Source organism: Mirounga leonina, unplaced genomic scaffold, assembly GCF_011800145.1.
Source record: "Mirounga leonina isolate KUSES-001 unplaced genomic scaffold, KU_Mleo_1.0 Mir_115, whole genome shotgun sequence".
NCBI lineage: Eukaryota > Metazoa > Chordata > Mammalia > Carnivora > Phocidae > Mirounga > Mirounga leonina.
Genome location: NW_023270268.1, coordinates 9,677,687 through 9,701,292, shown reverse-complemented (window position 1 = coordinate 9,701,292; position 23,606 = coordinate 9,677,687). Strand labels below are relative to the sequence as shown.

At 39.7% G+C, this 23,606-nt stretch overlaps 1 protein-coding gene across 1 annotated transcript in view; it reads left to right on the top strand.

Moving 5' to 3' along the window:
• Positions 1–23,606, top strand: part of ULK4 (unc-51 like kinase 4) — a 580,245-nt gene that overhangs the window by 231,563 nt on the left and 325,076 nt on the right. The window contains exon 30 of the mRNA XM_034992636.1: positions 7,578–7,698. Coding sequence (XP_034848527.1) covers positions 7,578–7,698 — 121 coding nt within the window. The remainder of the gene's footprint in view (positions 1–7,577; positions 7,699–23,606) is intronic.

Here is a 23,606-nt window from a genome sequence, read left to right as displayed (position 1 = left end):
TTCCTTCCTTCCTTCCTTCCTTCCTTCCTTCCTTCCTTCCTTCCTTCGATAAATATATATTGAGTGACTTCCACGTGCCAGGCACTGGGGATGCTATGGTGGGTAAGATTGGATCCCTGCCCCTCAGTGCAATTACATTCTGGTGGGTAAGATAAAGCAGTAACCAAATAAATAAGATGATTGCAGTTAATTGTGAGCACTGTAAAGAAAAACAAAACATAAAACAGTGTCGGGATAGAGAATGATCGTAAGGGGAATGAGGAAGGGGTTGTTTTAGGTAGGATAGTCAGGAAAGGCTTCATGCGAGGTAGCAAGCCCTGGGGAAAATCTCTGTGGAATTTGCCTTTGCTAGGCTGGAAGTACTTTGCCAACATGGATTTTAGTTTTCATATTTTCTTTTAGCTTTGTGTGTTTTGAAAAGAGATCATGCTGATATAAATGTGCTTACAGTGTTTTTATGACAATATGGCATTCAGCATTTCTCTCCTGGGGAAAATGAGTATTGCCTTTCTTCTTTATAATTCTCTTGTGACCTGTGCCATCATCAGGGCCATAATGACTTCATAAATTATTAAGCCTTTGTTTTTTAGAATCTCAGGGCTATATTTTTTACAAATTAGAATTGTATTTCCTCTTAGAAATTGGAATTTGTAAGTGGATTCCATTAGTGGCAATATACCGTAGAGCTCTTTATCTGGTTTTGAAATAATATCCAGTAAAAGTCCTGAGTTTGACTACCTGGCTTATATGTTGGTGGCTTAACGGGCATCCAGATGGTTTTTATTGTGTCTTTGTCTCCCTTAACCACAAATATCCTATGTTAAAACAGATGTGAACTTGACCATCTCTGATGGAAATCAGAATAGACAGAGTATTTCAATTTTAGCTTTTTGTTAGATAATTTTATTTTGCAGATAAAATTTAAATCACAACTATTTTTGTAGCAGAAAGAAGCATCATAATGTTCTACTTTGTTCCTTTTACTTAATCCTTCTATGTTTTGACTGTCTACCTAAATCAGTGCATTTAGGTACAGTGATCCCTCCTGGGATACAACCTATAGGAATCTAAAGTAGGGTAATCTCAGAGTTAAAGTAGGGGTAAATATTCTTGTATCCTTCTGAATCAGGATAGTGATATTGCTCCAGTTCTTTGGGTAATATTTGGTTAACCTTGCGTGTTGCTTTATTGAAGCCTTTTTTTTTTTTTTTTGAGCCTTTCAGGCCTTTGTAATAAAAATTTGCTGTTGGTTTTGTTGAAGAAATCCAGAAGAGATGAGGGTTTACTATCTGAAATTGTATTTAACACTTATTTTGAAGTCACACCTACCTTTCTTTCACTTAAAAATATTAAAATATATATAAATATATATGTTTATATATGCCATTTGTCTGTTTTCCCATCCACTTATGTATCCATTTAACTTCTGATGTACTTAAATATCTATGCATCCATGCAAGACAATGGAATATCATGTAGAACTCAGGTCACATAAAAATCACCAGACTGAAAAACTCTCAAGATACCAACTCTTTATTTGGTTCATACCTTTCTCAGTTCATAAAATTTTGGAGTTGACTCAAGATATCACCTAGTTCACATTTTGGACAAAACTGTACAGAAAATGCCTAAGAGTAGGTTATCTACTCCTTTCTCACAGCCATCTGGTGGGGAGGTCCTCAGCGTTCTCCAAAGGCGGGTTTCACCTTCACGCCTTTGCTGTTTGGCAGCCTTCTCTTGAGCTAACCCCCACACATCTCTTTCCTCTAAGCTCTGAGCTTTGAATCCATCTTGCATTCTGTTAGATATGCCTTTAGACACACTGCCTTCTTCACATTTTTCCCTTGCTCAAAAACCTTTGCATTGTAGAAAGTAACATTCACAGTACTTATCCAGCCATTCAAGGCTCTCCACATTTTGCCTCTTGCCTACCGTTTTATGTTAATATCTGCCTGCTCTCCAATATGGTTTCTCCATTTGTGGTGAGATTTACTTAGTCTTTTCTGAAATTTCCTCCTGAGAACCTATCTTTCCTGCCAATTCCCAGATACCATACTGTGAATATCTCTGTCTATCCTAATATAAGTAGATTACTGTCTTGTAATCTACTTATCTACATTTATAAATGTACTAAAAATGATTTAAATAATTTCCAGTTACTGAATATCTAGGATTTTCCCAGTATTTCATAATTATATATACTGCTGCGAACAGCCACTTTTTGAGCTACATCTTTGGGTACATACTATTTCTTTTTGTTGAATCTCTAGGGTTGGAATCACTATAATAAAATTATGTACCTTTTTAACGGCATTTGATAGGTTTTGGCAATTTTTTTCAGAGATGATGAAGAGTTTATATTACCAGCTTCCCTTTATGAACCTATTTTGCTGTACCCTTGTTATCTCTTGAATTCTTTAGATATTAGTGAAGTTGGCCATTTCCCTCCATGCTTCTTGGCCATTTATATTCTTCTTAGATGGATTTTGTCCACTTTTTTTTTTTTTGGTTGTTTATTGGTTGGCAATAGCTTTTTATATATTAAGAATATCCACTCTGTTCTACCAACATTCTGCAAATTTTTCCCTCATTTGATTTATTTATGGAGGTTTTGCCATTGAGAAATACTACTTAAAAACTTTAAAGCTATAAATGTTTTTTTTTTTTTTAAAGATTTTATTTATTTATTTGACAGAGAGAGACATAGAGAGGGAACACAAGCAGGGGGAGCGGGGGAGGGAGAAGCAGGTCCCCCACTGAGCAGGGAGCCCGATGTGGGGCTCAATCCCAGCACCCTGGGACCATGACCTGAGCCGAAGGTAGACGCTTAATGACTGAGCCACCCAGGAGCCCCTAAAGCTGTAAATGTTTTTTGATTCCTTTCTGATTGTCATGCTACAGAGTGCTTCACTCAAGATTATGTGAATATTTACTCATTTTAGGATTTTAATGGAAGTTAAAATTTTTTACTTAAATTCTTAATTTATTGGTGATATATTTTCATAAGATATGTCCTAACCATTCTAACCCCCTTTCTAAGATCACTCTTTCTTGTCCAATGTATGTCACCTTTCTTTCCTTAATTTATATGTATGTTCTTGATCCTACAACACTTAATAATTATTATGATTTTGTAAAGTAATTCATTTTTTCATTTAGCAGGATCTTCCTCATTGTACTTCCCTCTAAAGTTCCTTGGATATTCTGGAATCCTTCTTTCCCCTAAAATTCTCAGAGCCCACTCCATTGAGATGTAGAAATGTGAATTTGTGGCTTACTCCAAGCAGACTGGACCTCTTCAAGATATCGGCCTCCCCTTTTCCCCCAGCAGAATAGATACTTCTTTCCACTTGGCCAAATCTTTGCTCACTTCCCCAGAGTAGCTTCTTCCAATAATGCAGAGTTATTTTGATAGCCTGTTTCTGCTTCCTGCCAGCTTACCTAATTGGGCACCAGTTTCACCAGTTTCACTTAGCAAGATAGGGAAGAGACCATCCCTTGGATCCCTGAATATGTGATTTTTAGAAGTGTTCTCTCCTTTGGGATAGATATGGATTTAATACGAATGGCTTTTCCTGCCTGGGTTCAGCTGTTTGGGACCTGGAAAAGACCCCTTATTTGGGAGGATTCTAGACAAAGAAGAGTGGGGGCATATGTTGTTAGCGATCTTAGTCTGTATCTAGGCTCAGGGCACTTGGAGTGCTCCTCTCCAGCCCCTGTCCATCAGAATGGGCCAGCTCTTCCCTGGGTCACTGTCCTTCCAAGCCTTTTCAGTAGTCTGGACTCATCACTGTTTGTTTCCCACCAAGTCACATTCAGAGGAGTGCGAGATCCAATTACCATTAGCTCAGCTGCTTTATCTCTGTTCAGAAGACAAGCTTAATAAATCGCAGCATTCTTCTGGCTAGTTCTTGCTGACTATTACAAGCCTATCTTTGATGAAATGAAAGTATATTCAATATATTCAGTATTTGTATTCTAAACATATCTATTATGAATCCTATCCTTCTTTTTCCAAGGGGAGAAAAACATAACAATATTCTTTAGGAAAATTCTCATGCATTAGGCTGGTACAGTCTTCATCTTTCCCTCCCATTTCAAGGTTAGATAACCTCAAACAACCTAAGACATTTGAATTTCAGTCAGTCAAGCTTCATACGTGTTCTTTTTAAATGTAGATTCTACATATTCCTATTAACTCTATTTTAAAATAGTTTGTGTTTTCTCAGTCTTCTTGGGATTGTTTATTACATTTCTAACCAGTTGCCCATATTTTCTCTTGTACTTTCCACAAGAAAACTACAGAAGATTACATGGGAAGCTTTTTTAAATTCATAGGCTTGTGGTCCTTTCCTCAGTGATTCAGCTAAGTCTGGGAATGGGGACAAGGGGGGCCCATCGTCCAGTGTGTTTGTGTGACTCATCCGAAGCCTCCCATCCCCACTTCAGTTGAAATTCTCTGGATGATAATTTCCACATACTGGTAGGCAGCTGCAGGGTACATCCTTCTCTTATCTGACTTAATGCCTCACTTTCAACTCAGTGCCTCAGTTTCGCTTTTCAGGATGTGTGCCCTGAAGAGCTAACTTAGCAAGTGTGGGGTGTTCAAGCCCTACATGCTACAAAGAGACTGGCCCTTGACCTTCTTCTGGGAGATAATTTCTGAGCCTCTATACTATCCTTTCTGATAAGAGAGTCTGTATACAGGGGGCCTTGAGCCGTGCCAGATACTTTATGCTAACAATGTGAATTTTGGTGGGGGCCTTGGACTATAGCTTATTGGCTTGACCTCTGGAGGGGCTGGAGACTGAGCAACTAAGGTTAGCTCACAGACACATGGCCATGCCCATGTGACTGATCCCTAATGCCACTCTTGACACCAGTGCTCCAGGGAGCTTCCCTGGCTGGCAGCACATCCTGTGTGCTGTCTGCAGTGTTGCTTGGAGGCTGAGCTCTGTCCACCCACCTCCATTGGGCAAGGACAACTGGCTTCTTGCTCCTGGTCCTGCCTGGACTCTGCCCTAAGCGCCTTTCATCTACGCTGGTTTTCACTGTAACACACCATAATTGTTAGCGTAACACCTTTTCTGTGAGTCTTTCTAGCAAACCATTAAACCTGAAGGTCGTCTTGGGTGCCCCCAACTTAGGATGTAAGAGCTTTTGATTGTACAAGACTCCTCGAGAAAGGAATAATGATTTCTCTCTAATATGCTGAGTTCCTTTTTTAAAAAGAGTTCGTTATATGTTAAAAAAAAAAAAAAAAGATGATAGTAGGAAGGGAAAAATGAAGGGGGAGAAATCAGAGGGGGAGACGAACCATAAGAGACTATGGACTCTGAGAAACAAACTGAGGGTTCTGGAGGGGAGGGAGATAGAGGGATGGGTTAGCCCGGTGATAGGTGTTGAGGAGGACACGTATTGCATGGAGCACTGGGTGTTATACGCAAACAATGAATCATGGAACACTACATCTAAAACTAATGATGTAATGTATGGGGATTAACATAACATAATAAAATAAAATTAAAAAAAAGAGTTCAAACTGGATGTTAAATTTTATGAATACACTTTTATCACCTCTAAAGGTATTTCTTTCAATTTTGTTTTATTCAGATGATAAAACGTATTGTTTTTCTAAATTTGATTTTTTTTCATTCCTGAAATTACTGATGCTTAGGTTGTGCTGTATTTTTTTTTAACATACCGTTCTCTTTGATTTATTAACATTTATGATTTTATTATGAATGATTGGCATTTTGACTTTCATCTTTGTCATACCTGGGCAAAACTTTTAATTGCTATAATTTAAAAATATTTTATAAGAAATCTTTCTAAAATATGGTACTTCCTGCCTCCTTGAACAGAGCACTCTACCCAATTTAACATTTTCTTTACTCACTACCCCCATTTTGAGCAATATGATGTGTAATGGGCCCTCTGGTCCCATTGAGGTATGAGCAGCTGCTGCTTCTACATTAAATACTCCCCAGACTTCTCTCTGGAGTTCTTGAGTTTGCTTTTTTTTTTTTTTTTTTCCTATGCCTTCAAGTCCCACTTCTTTCTGTAATAGTCCCTCTCTTACCTTTACTTGGCTCCTTTTTAATGGCTGTGGGATTAGAGGCTGCATAATTAAGCTTGTTATATAATGATTTCCAAAATGAGAGTAAATAGACTCTGAGTAAGATCCTGGGGCCCTATTCTCCAGATGAAAAACATCCGCTTCATGTCATGGATTTTTAAATATACATTTTGGGTTTGGGGAGATAGTTTACTCCCTTTTTAATTGTTGGTTGTTCCAGAGAGTAGAGTCATAAAGTTAATTGGTTTGTTTGTTCAACTGTTCATATGTCCATCCATTTCTCCAACTGTCTGTCCATCCCTTCACCTGACACTTATTTCTTGAACTCCTCCACGGTGCTGTAGACCAGATAGCTGAACTTGAGTAGGTAAGACGCAGTCTGCAAACCAGCGTCTGCCTCACAAATAACATGGGGGCGCAGTCTGAACTGTGCTGTGGAAATTTTCAGTTAATAAAGAACTTTTACTCATTGGGGCACCTGGGTGGCTCGGTCGTTGGGCATCTGCCTTCGGCTCGGGTCATGGCCCCGCATTGGGCTCCTGCCCTCTCCCACCCCCCCTGCTTGTGTTCCCTCTCTCACTGTGTCTCTCTCTGTCAAATAAATAAATAAAATCTTTAAAAAAAAAAGAACTTTTATTCTTTTATTTTTTAGTGTTATTCTCTCTGGTAGTAATTTTCATTTCAGATTTTAAAGTTTTCGTAAGAAGAATACTGTGCAGGAAAGAGTTAACATAGCAGGTCTGCGACTGTTCCCCTTAGAAAGGCCGGCTTGCGGGGTGATAGGCCGGCCCTTGGCAGGCTGGCGTCTTAGAAATTGGTGCTCATAGTGTTTCCAGTCACTATTTAACTGCTGGGTGTAGTTCGGGCTGCCTGGCCTATTGTGCATACAGCAGGGTTTACGCTGAATGTCTGCTTTCCTCCTGGGAGGGGTTTTGATTCTTGTTAGATGTGTCCAGCCCCCAGTGAAAACCTTGGTCACTTGAGTCTCTTAGGGGCAGAAATATCCCCCCATGTGTTACATTTTTGTTGCTGGGGAAAAGATTGTTCTCTGACCTCTAATGGGAGGAGGAGAGCATAAGGATGTGCACAGAGTCTCCACCTGTATCCACCTGTATGTTCCAACCATGTAGCTCTACTGAGTATCTATCACGAGCACATCTCTGAACTTGAGGGTGCTCTTGGGGACCCTGCCACAAATGCCTAATTTTTATTGGTCTCTTACTATGCATGCAGCCCAGTACTAATCCTTTTACTGGATTGTCTCATTGGATCTTCCCCCAAACAGATCTCTGTGAGGCAGGTCAGTGTCCTCACCCCCCGCTGCCAAGTGAAGCTCTTGGAAGTTCCATGAGGTTAAGTGTCCTGTGCAGGTCCTATAGCTCATACGTTTATTTCGGTGTCTTTATGTTTGCACCTTACGGTGTATTGCTTCCGTTGTTCAGAGGAGAGGTTAAGCGAAGAAAACCACTGAGTCCTTTTTTCATCACTATCATCGCAGGTATGAGCACATCCTCACAGAGCCAGACCCAGTCCCAGCATACGCTCTGAAACTGCTAGTAGCCATGACGGAACACAACCCGGCTTTCACCAGGTACTATAACTCCAGCTTTATTTTTCTTGTTTTTCATCTACAGAATGAATTTCATATGTTCTAAAAATGTTAAAGATGATGAGATTCTGAAAGATTAACAATTGAATTACCGAAGTGGTCATTTCTCAAGTTTGAGGGTTTATGGTATCTCACGTTTATGCGGTTTTGGTCTCATTCTCATATTTTTATCCCTTATTGGATTTGTATACTCTGGAATTCATGATGCTTTAAAATGATAAATTCTTGGGGCACCTGGGTGGACTTCGGCTCAGGTCATGATCGCAGGGCCCTGGGATCGAGTCCTGCATCAGGCTCCCTGCTCGGTGGGGAGGCTGCTTCTCCCTTTGCCTGCCACTCCCCCTGCTTGTGCCCCCTCTCTCTCTCTGTCAAATAAATAAATAAAATCTTTAAAAAAATTATAAATTCTTTAAAGAGAAAAAACTAACACACATTTAAAAAAATGTCAATTGGTGCTTCCTATTGTACTGAGCAGTTGTTTATTAAATCTGTCTGGTATTTATAGACTCTTATTTTCTACCATTTTGTTAAATTGACATACTTTTATTCAGCAAGGGAGAGCTTTTGCCTCTATGGAAGGTACTACGTGTGATGATGCCGAATATTTTAGAGCTAGTTTCTAGGAGACTGGCACCTGCTTTCAGTCTGGCATGGGAGAGTTTGTCAGAGAGAGCCCAGCTCCATAGAAGGGGCGGAGAAGAGGAGGCCCTCCTTGCTCTCAGTCAAGACAGCTAGTTGTAGTTGTTAGGTGATGGCCAAGGACCTCTGGCTTGGGACACCTCTACGGTTGGTCTTTAGGAAAGAACAAAGTCACGCAGCCCCAACCACCTTGTTTTCATCTGCTCCGTTGTTCTGCCACAGAAGGTACTGCGTAGTGATGAGTCACCATCAGTGTTAGGAGTGAACAGGAAGGTCTGTTTGTAGACTCTCCATATTGGGTGAAAGGCTGAACTGCAACCTTTCTGGTGGCTGGGCCAGGGCACGGAGGTGTGCCATGACTGAGTCCCTGGGGTGCCAAGGTGCTCTCAGGCTTTGGGTCATCTGCAAGGCTGAGGGTGAATGTAGATTTCAGGCCTGTTCCCAGGCTGTGTGCAGCCTCATTCATTTCCAGAGAGTGACATATAAATACTACTTTGTACTCTCAATGTCATGTTGCAAAAGAATTTGGGGAGCATGTACCCTTGCCAATTCTAAATCCTGTGTCTCTATAGCCTTTTAAAAGTCTGACCAATGAGACTTCCAAAATCGTCACTCAAAGGTACTTTTCTCTATTCCTACATAGAAATTTCATTATAAAGAGTGTATCTGTATTAGAAGTCAAATATAAATTCATATAGTTACTTCTTTCCTGGAGTTTTAATACCAGGTACTAATACTGTATACTAATTTTATCCTTTCATTAGATGGGGCAGGTTGCGTTTACTTTTTTAATGTCGACTCTTGCTCACTCATGTGGCATGCTTTCTAAGCTCCTTCCTCTTTTTGCCAACTCTCTATGAAATTCATCTGAATTTCCTCACTTTGTGGGAAAGAACCTAGTGAAGTTTGTGACTTATATATAATCTTTTTATTTTAAAAATGAGTAAGCTTGGAAGACACTTTATTCTTTTTTTTTTTTTTTACCTTTACAAGCAGAATTCAATGAACAAATTTTTAAAAGATTTATTTTTTCATGAGAGACAAACAGAGAGAAAGAGAGGCAGAGGGAGAGGGAGAAGAAGGCTCCCTACAGAGCAGGGATCCCAGGATCTCAGGATCATGACCTGTGCTGAAGGCAGATGCTTAACCGACTGAGCCACCCAGGCGTCCCCTCAATGAACTAATTTTGATAAATGTTTTTCTTTGCTTTGACAAGTAACATCTGAATATATTGTCTGTGTATTACAATCCAGCAGTAAAATCAAGAGGTCCCCTCAGCTTCCTCGTTTCCCTCCCACACTGCCATACACAGGTCTCTCTCCCAGGGATAATAGTTGTTGTTTTGGTGTGTGTCTGTCCTGAATCTTTTCTGGCTGTTAAAAGTCAGTATGCATATCAGAAATAAATGGCATTGCTTTCTGGTTGTTGATTTTAAAAAAAATCATAGATAGTACCCAATAATACATAGATGTATGTATTTTTCTGAAATTTGCCTTTTTATTTATCAAAATTATTGGGAGATTTTTTATATCAGTATTTATTCATACTCTTGGTGATACCTTTGCTAATGGATGGAAATGAGATTTCATTTTGCATTTACTTACCTACTGATAATGTTGAACCTCTTAATGTTTATTTACTATATTTAATTGTAAAAGGTGCATAGCCTTCAGTTTCAGTTCTTCTTTGAAATATCTCCTGTAGAGAAAAACTCCTATATATACAAAGATTTCCACTCAGGCAAATAATTCTTAAAATGAGAAAAATAATTTTTAAATTATAATATAGCCATAATATACAATACTGTGTAACAGATTAAATGGGCAAGATAAATTTGAATACAGAGATATCCAAATAATTTTGTTACCTGAAACTACTTATGACCCTCCCATTTAAATACCACCTTTGCTGTATATAAGGTCTCTTTCTGGATTCACTCTTCTGTTTGTTTGCTTTTCTTTCTTTCCTTTTTTAAAAATTTATTTGAGAGAGAGAGTATGCATGCAAGAGAGCACAAGCAGGGGGAGGGGCAGAGGGAGAGGGAGAAGCAGGCTATCTGCTGAACAGGGAGCCAGATGCGGGACTTGATCCCAGGACCTTGGGATCATGACCTGAGATGAAGGCAGACGCTTAACTGACTGAGCCACCCAGGTACCCTGTTTGTTTGCTTTTCTTATGGAAAAGGCAAACAGTTTTGACTGAGGCTCCAGAGGTGAAGGGCAAAGCATTAAAAGCCTATTGCCATCCACCCCACCTTCTCCCCACCCCACACCTTGAAAGGGAGGTCCTAGGCGCACAGGCTGTAGCACAACCTGTGTGCAACTTGCAAGGTCTATTCACACACCTTGATGGGAGGGATGGGGAAGGGAAAGTAATTAGACTTTGAAGTTTGTTTTTATTTCCCTAACTGGAGTTGTAAAAAAGTGTAACATTTTGGAATTGGCAATAGATTTCCATTGGGGGGGAAATATATATTTATGGACAGATAGATATAGAGATATAAAGATCCATATACATATATATATAAACAGATACAGATATGAAGATTTGTATATAATATAGATCGATATATCAAAAGATAGATACTGAGAAGTCTTGTTCCTTTTTCTACCCATTCTGTTCTTCCTTCAGCTTCCCATTATCATAAATGGCTAACCACTTTTGTTTATGTTGTGTCCTAATGCAAGCTAATGTGAATATGTATTTTCTCATTTCTCCCTTTTACACACAAGTAGCATATTATGTATGTTTCTCTGCCCCTTGATTTCTTTTTTTTTTTGCCATTTAACAGTGTATTCCCAACATTTGTTTCTGTAGCAATATATAGAGAGCTTTCCTGTTAGGCTTTATAGTTACAGAATCTTCCATTGTATGGATGATGTATCATAGTTTATCTAATTAGTGTCCAGTGGATAAACTTGAGTTCTAATCTTGCAATATTGCAATGAATAATCTTCTATATCATCTTGTATGTATGCTTGTACATCTTATGGGATACATTCCTAAACTTGGTGTTAAGGTATCAAAGGATAAATGCATTTGACAAACCTTTTTAAAGGTATGGCCAAATTGTCCTTCATGGGGATTTTACCATTTTCCACCTCCAAGGGACATGTTTGAGGATACCTGTTTCCCTGCAGCTTTGCCATCAGAATGTGTCATTAAACTGGAATTTTTCCAGTGTGATGCAATAGGTTATTTCAGAGTAGTTTTAATTCACATTTCTCTCATCATGAGTGTGGTTGAATATCTTTATTGTTGGGGCATTTGTATTTTTTTGCTCATGCTCTTTGCCAACAGTTTCTTTGTCTTGGCGATGCCCCTCCTCAAACTGAATCACCTCCTGCCTGGCTTTCCATTGCACACGTACACCGTAGTCTGCTAATCCATTTTACTTTGAACAACTTTCCAATTTTTTGCTGTCTTGAATAGTTTGGCCAGTGAGTTTTCCTTTGCATGTTCCTTGGTGAATCTATGCACATGTTGCCATTGGGCACCCATGCTGGAGTGGAATTATGAGCTCACAGAGCTGGTGCTCCCCCAGATTGAGTAGATACTGCCAAGCTGTTTTCCAGATTCATTGTACCAATTTGCATTCCTGCTGCCATTGTGTGGTTGTCATATAAGCTTTAAAAAAATTTATTTTAAGTCTGGTTTATTGAGGGACAATTTACATAGACTAGAACTCACTTATTTTGGCTATACAGTTTTCTGAGTTTTGAGAAACATGTACAATTGTGCACCACCACCTCTATCAAGATAGAATATTTCCATCACTCCAAAATGTTCTCTTGTGCCCCTTTGAATATTAGCTTATACAGACTGTTTGCTTGGAGAATAATACGACCAGATTGATTTTATATTTCATTTTAATTTTTAAGATTTATTTTTTAAGGGGTGCCTGGGTGGCTCAGTTGGTTAAGCGTCTGACTCTTGGTTTCAGCTCAGGTCATGATCTCAGGGTTGTGAGATTGAGCCCCCCTCCCCCTCCTCCATTGGGCTCCTTGCTGGGTGTGGAGCCTGCTTAAGATTCTCTCTCTCCTTCTGCCCCTCCCCCCACTTGCATGTGCGCATGCACATGTGCTCTTTCTTCCTCATATAAATAAATCTTTTTAAAAAAGAGAAAAAGATGATTTTTTAAGAGTTAATACATAACACAATACAAATTTCAGTATTTGAAAGAGTATACAGAGAAAAGCATATTTTTACCCAAGGAGAAAGCCACTCTTCTCAGTGTGTGTGCGCGCGCGCATGTGTGTGTGTGTTGTTTTTCATACAGATGGTAGTATGCTATATGCACCGTTCTGCGCTTCTTTTTAAAAATACATACCATAGCTTTATTGGGATATAATTCACATACCATCTGTATTTCTTTTTAACAGATGCATAGGCATTGCATTTTACGAATACTCCATATTTATTTAACAAGTTCCCTTTTGGTGAACATTTATGTTTTTCTAAACTTTTGGTATTATAAAACAAAGCTACAATTAATGACATAGACCATTCATCCCATGTGTGAATATATATGTGTAGGTTAAGTAATGAAAAGTGGAATTACTTCATCAAAGGGTACATAAGCCAGCGATTCCCAAACTTACTGTACATTAGTGTCATCTGGGGAATCTTTTAAAAAGTCTGAAGACTGGCCACACCCCAGCCCAACTAAATAAAAATCTACAGGCACCAGTAATTGTTGACTCTCACCAGGTGATTACAATGTGCGGGCGAGTTTGGGAAGGACTGGTCTAAGCATTTGTATTTTGACAAATATTTCCCAGTTGCCCCCCATCTAGGTTGTGCAGTTTATTCTCCACCAGCAGTATATGAGAGTGCCTATGTGTGCCAGACCTTTACCACATTAGTGTGTATATGTGTTTGACCTTTGCCATTGTGATAGGTGAATATTCCCTCTTTGTTACTAATTTCTAGTTTTCTTGCTTTGTGATCAGATCATATTTTTGTTTTTGCTAATTTTTATTGGATTTTATTTGTGGTATAATAGGTCAATTTTTGTGAATGTCTTATGTTTAGTTGCTTACTGTAACTAAAACAAAGTTAGGTCTAACCCTGAAAAGAGTGTCATTCGTCCCTAACTTTGGCCCATGTCTTAAAATGGTAACTCATTAACCTAGGAGATTGTCCCCAGTCACTTGGTAGCAGTGACTTTTAGGCAAAATGCCTAAAGTGTATATCAAGGGTAGAGTGCCTTAATTTTTATGTACAGATAGATTTCTAGTAATATAAAATAAATATGAACGATTTATTATAAATTTAGCTTATTTATTGGCTCCATCTGCATCATGTTCTTTGAAGTATAGTCATTTTATCTTGTATTTATAATTGAGCCTTGAACAACGCAGGGGTTAGAGGCATGGTCAAAACTCCCCCACAACTTAAGGACTAGTAGCCTAGTATTAACTGATAACATAAATAGCCAATCAACACATATTTTGTATGTTATATGTATTACATACATACATAAAGTAAGCTAGAGAAAAGAAAATGTTATTAAGAAAATCATAAGGAGAAGAGATGACATTTATAATACTGTACTGTATTTATAAAAAAAAAAATCCATGTATAAGACCCATGAAGTTCAAACCAGTAATGTTCAAGGGTCAACTGCATTTAGAGTTAAAGTACCAAATAATAATCACTAGAATATTAAATCATCCTATGCCAAGTGCAACATTATTTCATTGTGTTTATTCTTATTTTAGAGGATTCTTAGTGGATAAAGAAATCTTCAAAAGCTTAGTCAGAGCACAACTATGAATTTATTATTCCTTCAAATAAGAGACAAGAGCATGATCAAATCTGCATTGTATCTGACTGGGATTTTTTTTTTTTTTTTAAAAACACCACTGCCCTGGTAAATCTAGTTTCTGACTGGGTTTATAGCAGAAAGGTAAATTGTTTACCACATTGGTCCAACATTACTATCAGAAGGGATGTGTTAACTCCTCTGAGCTCTGCCCTTTTTGCTCTCCTTAATTTTACAGTAGGTTGCACTGAACCATTGTTCTCAGGGAGAGCGCTACCCCAGGAGCTCATTTCCATTAAGAGCTAATTAGCTTTCAGCAGATCTTCCTTAGCAAACGAATTGAATTTTAACTTCTTGAATTCTTTTGGAGCAAAATTTACTTCTTACCTTGAATTGCAAAAGGTTGTCTATGCTCTGTATCTAAGGATTATCATTTTAGTTTGCTCAAAAAATGTTAGAGCTGTTTGTCTTATGGCAAGATTCACAGAAATGCCTTTTGAAGAATAAAATTTTAGTGGTCTCTTAAATGAAATTCATGGTGAATCCACGGTATAGCCTTCAGTAAAAAATACTTCTGCCTTTACAGTCACCAGGCTTCAGCTGACTTCCTTCATTGGTTTTTGGTTCATTCGTTCGTTCATTCATTCAACTAATCAGCAACTACTGAATGATACAAGGATAAGAGACCGTTAAAGTTCTTCCCCTCAAGGTGCTGAGGACTTAGTGGAGGAGACATTTATCAATAGGGTCCTATAAAACAGTGTAATAATTTCAAAGGTACAGTCATGTCTAGAAGGTTATGGGAGCAACTAAAGGAATTTAACCCAAGTAGTTGTATGATTTTGGCCAAGTTTTTTTTTTTTAACTTGTTTGTACCTAAGTTCCCTCATCTGGAAAATGGGGGTAATATTAGCATCTGGTCTGCAGAAAATGCAGTGTAAATGTTCCCCTTCTTCCTCCCGCCCCTTCTCCTTACTTCTCCTTTTCATATGATTAGAGGAAGGATTAGCAAAGGAAGTATTCCTAGAAGAGGTATCCCCTTTGACAGTAGAAAGAAATGTTTGGTGACACCGATTGAAACCAGAGCTCCAACACCCTACAAGGAATTGGAAGGAAAAAAAAAAAAACAGTTTTTCAATAACAGAAACAAACTGTATGGGGCTGTCTTACTAGTTCGACTGCATAACAGAACCGTGGGAGCCATAGAGAGCATCCCCCTGCCGCACAAGACGCCTGCCGTAGGCATTTGCCTTTTAATTTATATTCCTTTTTTTTTTTTTTTTTAAGATTTTATTTATTTATTTGACAGAGAGAGACACAGTGAGAGAGGGAACACAAGCGGGGGGAGTGGCAGAGGGAGAAGCAGGCTTCCCGCGGAGCAGGGAGCCTGATGTGGGGCTTGATCCCAGGACCCTGGGATCATGACCTGAGCCGAAGGCAGACGCTTAACGACTGAGCCACCCAGGCGCCCTGCCTTTTAATTTATATTCTTAATAACATTTGTTTTTGCCATATTCTGATATATTTTAATTTAAATTTTGTAGCCTGATGAAGCTAAAAGCCCCAATTATCAGAAATGTCAGAGATGTTTGAGAGGTTTCCCTGTCATTAAAATAAGCCAGTTAGGTGTTTTTGCCCCCTCAGTTAGCTGAATTTACCCAGTTAAATATTTCCTCTGATGAAATCTGTGATTGAAATTACTATGTAATACAGTAACGCTTTATTGTTACAATTAGAATGAATTGATTTCTCCAGAAATGATTTGCTGCTTCTCAGGTTGTCTGTGGCTATCAAAAAGCCTCATCATGAGAAGCAAGTCAGTCTCTGAGTCTCTGCAGCTCCCATTTCCATTCTAGGGTCACTCTTGTGACTACCCCATTTATTCTTTACGAGCACTCGCAGAATAAAACACAAGGTTTTACCAATGGGCGCCGAGCCTTTGAGCATCTATTTTTACCTTCTCTTTCCTCTCTTGTGGACATAGCCCATGTTCAAGTGTTCCTAGCCACTTGTTCAAATTGGGTACATATCTACACTTCTTACTAAAGTACAGTCATTTCGGGGGATAAAGCAAGCGTAAAAGATTGAAAATACTGAGCCATTTTGGGTTTGTGCCTTTCACCAGTTCCTTGAACCAAAAAATTTATTTTTTTTTGTTTTCCTTTCTCTCTGCCTTGATTTGGGATTATAGTGCTGCACCCTTGTTCAACACGTATATTGTTGGTACTTAAATATTAGTTGAGGAGAATTTGGAAATTAAATTAAAATTGCCCTAATGATCAACTTTGCTGGGGTATTTTGTGTACTTCCACTGAGATTATCCTTTAAACAGTTAGAAGCATTGTTTTGCTCTTGGAAAGTTCAGCATTTCCCCCCTGCCCCAGGAAAGTTCTTTTTCTTCAACTGCTAGTGGTGATTAACTGTCTTTGAAAACTGTTAGAATAGCACCTTGCAATCGAAAGCTATTTCTAGGTCAGAGTGGATGGTTTCAGTTGACTTTTTTGCTGTGACATTTACATTTAAGGAAAGCATTTAGAGTTTATTGTACACCTTTGCAAATAGTGCTTTCCCAGTTGTGTATTGCAGAGCCATGTTCAATTTGAGTGGGGATTCAATAAAGCTTTTTGTGTTTCACAAGATGTTCTTAGGTCTGTTGACTTACCCTTCTCATCTAAAGAGTTTGGCAAACTGTGGCCCACAAAGCCAACTGGCTTGCAGCCTGTCTTTCCGTGGTTTGTAAGGTAAGAGTGGTACTGACATTTTTAAAGAGTCGTAAAATTTACAAACACACAGATGCATCTGAGACAGAGACCTTGTGTCCAGCAAAGCCTGAAATATTTACTTTCTAGCCCTTTTCACACAGTGTTTCCTGATCCCTGATCTAAAGGAATAGAACTTTTTTTTTTTTTGGCCTTTATTCATGAGAATGTAGAAATATAAAATTTTAAAGCTGTTAGGGAACTTTGGAGATTATCTGGGTGTTTTAAAATGTAGATTTTTTGCTGTTGGTGTGTTGAGGTGTGGTGTGGTGAGGTCAACAGATCAGGTGAAAACTGTCCTGGAAAAGATAGCGTGTTATACTCACAGATCCAAAGAGGAGGGAGTATACCACGCCAAAGGCAGCCACATGAAGAAGCAACAGGGTCATTCAAGAGGTATAGGAAGTGAGAGGCAAATGTGGACCAGAGCCCTTATTGTAGTTTACAAAGGAAGGTGAACAGGTTTAGGCTTGACTAGTTTGAATAAGTTCACTGGGCTGTGGGAGTATAGGGGTTATCTCTAGTCATCTGGTACCTGGCCCTGGGGTGAATAGGGGCCAGCTCTGGTCCAGTACCTGGCCCTGGGGTGTCAGCCTGGCCTGGAGTGGAAGAGCGCCATAAAGGAGGCATTGGGGTTATGGCTCTGGATTGGTTGGTTTGCACAGGAAAGACAAGCTCAAAGGAGAGTTGTTTGCTGTTTCTGAGAATCAGTTGGCCCTGGGAGGGGCATTCCCTCCAGAGTTAGCAAGGCCTCAAGATGTTAAAGAAACAAAAATATAGAATAAAAATACATGATTAGTACACTGGGCTAATGTTTTCGTTTTATACATAAGGAAAATGAGGTCCCAGAGGCAATTGGTGTGCCCCAAACCCCAAGTCAATTTGAAGATCAGATTTTGGATCAGACTTCCTGGTCCATTGTTCTTTGAACTACCCAGCAGAGCCACTTTTAAAAACAAACCCAAGTGGATATCACAGTGGACTTTGGAGTCCTCTTAAGTTTCATTGCATCACATTTACTTAGAAGAGTGGTCCAGTTCCTCAACACAGTCATCTTCACTGTCATGTGGATCTGTTAAGAGCAAATGCATGATTCTCCTTTGTGTCCCTCTGCCATCATCACTAGGTTCTGGCACCATCCTTCTTTGATTTTTATCACTGTGGCAGCTCTTGGCACAAATGTGGTTAATAATATGATCCTGGTTCCTGGTTCAATGGAACCTCTTCCTTCCCTCAACCTCCTAGGTTTGGGACCCTCCTGTGCTGATGACTTAAAAAACACCACCTGGGTTGAAATCCCTCATCATTACATTAATCATGCTATAATTCATTGCAGTATTTCCTATAGGAACAAATGTAAGTGTTTATGTAAGCACTCACGGAGTAAGTACTCAATTAATTCTCTCCTTCCACCCCAGCATTCTGTTTCTGATGGAATTATGGAGGGGCACCAACCTAAAACCTTAGGAACTGATCCAAGGCATTCTCTTTTCCTGAATGATGTGTGAGGAAAATCAACGGTAATTGAAATCTGTTTCGACGTTATGTTTTCAGAAAGAAAAAACTCTTAACATGGTTTTTGCCTGCTGTTGGTGGAAGTATACACTTATGCTTATTTTCTTCCATTATCTTGCTTACTATCATGGAGATTTTCCCTAAGTTCATGGTGAGCTGGTGAACATTTCATTGCCTATCCTTACTGTATGGGGTTCAGTTGGGTCCATGGAGATAGTTTGGCTCTCTCGTCAGAAACAAATTAATCTTTGAATATTCTCATAGCAGCCTATATGCTTGGTCATTTCAGTTTTCCTCTTTTGACTCATGTGGGCTCAGTGACAGCTCTCCTTAGGGAGTGGCAGGCAGCGCCTGGCTGGGAGTCCTACATGTTGGTGTCTCTGGCCACATGGTGCCCAGACTTGAGCCGCTCACCGCATGTCACGTCAGAAGCCAGCTTTTAGTGGAAGTGTTTAGTCAGAGAGGCCCCTGGTATTTTGGGGGCTCCAATCAACAATTCACAGTTCCTTCCTTCTGTATTTAAATAAATGTTCAGAGATATCATCATCTTTAACAAAGTGATACCTAACATTTTCCCCTGAAGTATTTCCTTACTTGCCCATGAGAATTCATTTGCTTCCTTTTGGTTTTTCACAGAAGCTCTTAAAGTTTTGCTCTTTATTTCCATCATAGAATTATGGACCTTCAGGGCAGAGTCAGCTTTGATAGTTTTCTACTTGCAAGAAAAGTTAGTATTATTCATTCATTCCTTGAGTCACCCCACAAAGAGTTGTGTTTATTGAGATAGAACAGACATGGTCCTGGTTTTCATGAAGCTTATGATTCCATGGGATCATAGACAATAAACAAGGGAATCGATAAAAAATCTGAATTTCAGTTAGTGGTATAAAGAACAGAAAGCAGGGTTAGAGAATGGGGAGTGATGGGCTGGGAGGTTTCCGAGAGGGTGCTCGGAGCTTCCCTGGAAAGGTGGTGGAGTTGACTGGCTGTGTGGGTGCTAGCTTCATAAGTAAAGAAGCAAGCCTCTGATTTTCAGGGACTTTCAGAGGAAGAGAGTACTCACAGTGTCAGATGCCTCTGAGAGTGTCTGGAAGATGATGATGGAGAAGTCACCATTATAGTGGCAACGGGAGTAACTTCTTGAGGGGTTATTTTCACTGGTGGGTGGGGCAAAAGCCTAGTGGGGTTCATTGAGGAGGGAATGCTTGAGGTGGAGACAGGGAACCTCAATAAATCTAGAGAGACTTTTCCTCTAAGGGAGAGCTGAAAAATAGGGAGCTGGAAGGAGAAATGGGGCCACAAGCATTTCTTGTTACTTTCAGGATGAGCAATATTTTAGAGACATTTCTATGTTGATGAGAATGATCTAGTACAGAGGTTGATTACCTACAGTTTATGGGCCAAATCCAGCCCACCTGCTTTTGTCAATATGATATTAACAAACACAGCCACATGGATTTGTTTATGGTCTGTGGCTGCTTTTGCATTACAGTGGCACAGCTGAGTCATTGTGAAAGAGACCACATGGCTTGCAAAGCCAAAAGTATTTACTTCTGATCCTTTACTAGAAAAGTTGCCCAACTCTTGATCTTGGAGGAAGGGTAAAACTGATGAAGCAAGAGGGCTAGGAGTGGCTTGCTAGACTGACATCCTGTCCCCTAGGGGGTGTCCCCTGCAGTATTACCTAAGGGAGAAGTGCAGGAACCCCTGCACGCGTGGAGGGACCATCGAACTGCAAAGTTAGAAAGTGGTGTTCTGCGTTTGGGAAGCTTGCAAGTGAGACTTTTGAAGTGCAGGTTGCCATTCGTGGTCCTAAACCTGTAGAAACTGGGTGCGTGAGGATGGGATAAGAAAAGTGTTTGGAAACCATGAGGTCAATGAATTGTGAGGTCCAGGTATTGCATTTCTATTTGGATAATTGGAAACTAGATTATATATTCCCATGTAGAGTATATATGAAAACAATACCAGCACTGTACTAAAGACTTGTTTATGTGTTTCTATTTGGGGCTGTTGTCATTTGTTATTATCCTTTGTTTCCTCCTTTAAGACAGATAGTAAAAATGGTATTGTGGTCACTGAAAAATGGTGATCATTATTGTGGTGAGCATTATTTTTATGAGATCCTCTTTTCATACTTGCCTTTAAAAATAATTAGGTAATAATTATTTTCCCTGTGGAAAAAAAGTCTTACATTTTTCTTAATAAACCCTTTAAGCCTGTTCGGAATTACTGTTTATTTTTAGCCCTTTCAGATAGGACAGAGGGACTCACCTTTTTGGGGGGTCTCAGTCCTCTCTGGAACCCTTCTTAGAGAGGTAGGTGTTACCCTGGGTATTGTAGGCTTCAGGGGCAGTGGTTTTTATAAGTTAAGGGTTGTATAGATTCTTGGAGCATTCCTACACGTTCTCTTTGAACTCCTGCTTAAAGTGAGTGCCATCCAGGTTCCTTGCTACATATATATACCCAGAATGTGGGTTACATCTCAGGTGTACCATGCCCTTGGCCATATTTTATCACCCGCTCATTATTTGCTCAGACTTACGCCTTGGGGGCCAGACTTTGGGGCTGTGATTCTCTACGTTTCCTAGTGAAGCTGGCTGGAGCCCTGGATGAGTGGGCAGTGCATGCAGCCCACACATCCCTAATCACCTTCTCCTCAGTTCCTCACTGTCAACAGCCCTAGGCTTGCTGGACCTCCAGACAGAGCCGGAGACTGTTCTGCAAACTCTGTGGCCATCACGGAGGTGCATGGCAGCATTGCGACAATCATAGTGCTCAGATACCATCGTTCCCTGAAGGCAGGAGGTCTGGCCTGGGCTGTCAGAGCATGAGGTAAATGCCGGGGCTAGATCACACCCCTGCGCCGTTAAGTGTTGGGCCCAGTTCGGCGGCAGGCTCTTCAGTTGCCTTGGACTTACTGAGAAATGACTTGAGTTGTTTAGAGCAACCTTTCTGTGGGGCTTGTGCAGACAGTGTTGTGTGTGTTAGTGCACAGTGAGCTTTTCCGGCTAATTCAGTGGAGAGGTGAAAGGTCTGGCCGGTGTGCCAGCAGAAATGATGGTGCAGGGTGGGAGTCACAGGGCCTGCGAGGAGATGGCTGTTATGGTGGCGTTGCGAAAACCCGACTGTCACAAGCCCTCAAGGCCATTAGCCCCTGAAACATGGCTACCCTTCAGGGCAGTACTTGGCTTCTCATGTACACGTTGGGTGTGGCATCAAAGCAATCAACTTTATTTTCTGCCATTGTAAACAGGTTTCCATTTCTGCATCCAGCCACCATAGGCATCATTATCTTCAGGATTTAAAAGGAATGGTCTTTAAATTACTTGTCTGTTTAACATCAGACGAACATCTTTATCGGTTCATTAAGAAATGTGTAGAGGGCGCCTGGGTGGCTCAGTTGGTTAAGCGACTGCCTTCAGCTCAGGTCATGATCCTGGAGTCCCTGGATCGAGCCCCACATCGGGCTCCCTGCTCGGCAGGGAGTCTGCTTCTCCCTCTGACCCTCCCCCCTCTCATGTGTTCTCTCTCATTCTCTCTCTCTCAAATAAAATCTTAAAAAAAAAAAAAAAAAAAAAAAGAAATGTGTAGAGATGACAGTTGAGCCAGTTGCCTTTGACTAGAATATTAATGTCAGGTATGTTTATTTTGACTGATATATTTATTTATCTTTGCTTTGTGGGAGTTTCCAACTTTCCTTAATGGCTTCTTTGATTTTTGACTCATCAGTTAATGCCGTTTGGTTATTTTGTACTTGTAAAACAGATTTATTTTGCTTCTGATGGTGTTAAAATGTGCAACATTGAAAACAGTGGCAAAGGGCAAAAATACCATTGTCTTGCTGTAAAAACATTTCTATGGTGCTCTTATATTTTGTGTTTATATGGTTATTGGGTCTCTTTTTGAATCATACAGTTAATTTACAAGCCTTTATTTGTTTGGTTTTTATAGCCAGAAAAACCGTCATGGCATTCTAGCATAGAAATAATAGCTAAACAAAGTCTCCTGGTATGATCAGTGTACCTTCTAAAGTCTGAAGGAATAAATCCTTTGGTACTATTTGGCCGATGTTAGCATCAGAGTTCTGTTTTAATGTTTGCACTCTCTTTTGGTGATTTTCCAAGGTAATTTACCATTTCAGAAATAGTACGGTATGTGTGCTACAGACTCATTTTTGTTGTTGTTTATCTACTCTTGATAAAGCCATGCATTGTCTGTGAATATATTGAGTACACCTGTCGCTGTCAACTCCATAGAACAAAGCAAAGCCCAACTGAATGGAATGTAACATGAGGCATAAAGCACAGACTCTCAACACCAAATCCTCCTCCTTATCAAGTCTTCTAATTTTATGTGATGACAGTTATTGGTCAGAATATATTACAGTGTTTGCTGTACAGAAGGGACCTTTGTGATATAATTAAAGAGCACGAGAGCTGCCAGACTAAACAGTGGTCTGAGTTTCAAATGTTCTGTGACTTTCCTGGCACAGTTTTATTACCATCTTGAACATGTGTTATCACTTAGGATTCTTTGCCATAGAGTATTACATAGGAAAAAAAACCCCCGGGCAGTGAAGGAGACTAACCATGACTCTTCAATGAGGTAAATGCCTCTGAGACACCTCATATCCTCAAAATGTACCATTTTGTGTGTGTGCATTTCTTCTGTCTGCTTGAAGTCATAAATCCAGCTTACCCAACTGTTACAACGTAAACAAAATGGTCAACTTTTAGCGACAGACTTTAGTTATTTTGAAATTCTAAAGTAGGGTAGCCCAAAGGGAAAATGGATAAAGGGCATGAAAAGGGCATTCCTAACAATAAATATGAAAAAGAGTAACCCTAAATTAGTAATCAAGAAAATTCTGTTAAGATAATAAAAAGTCAAATTGGCAGAGTTTTTTTTTTTTTTTTCTAAACAGCTCTGGTTGAGAGTCTAGTGAAACTTGCAGTTTCATACATTAGTACATCTTTTGTGACATGCAGACTGTCAATATGTGTTAAACCTTAAATGTCCTTTGATTCCACTTCTAGGAACATATCTTAAGAAAATAAAATATATGCACAAATATTTGTATACAAGAATGTCCATTAATACGTTATTTAAAGCAACAGTGAAAGTTGGGGCACCTGGGTGGCTCAGTCTGTTAAGCATCTGACTCTTGATTTCAGCCCAGGTCATGGTCTCAGGGTCATGGGATCGAGCCCCATGGTGAGCCTCCTGTCAGGCTCT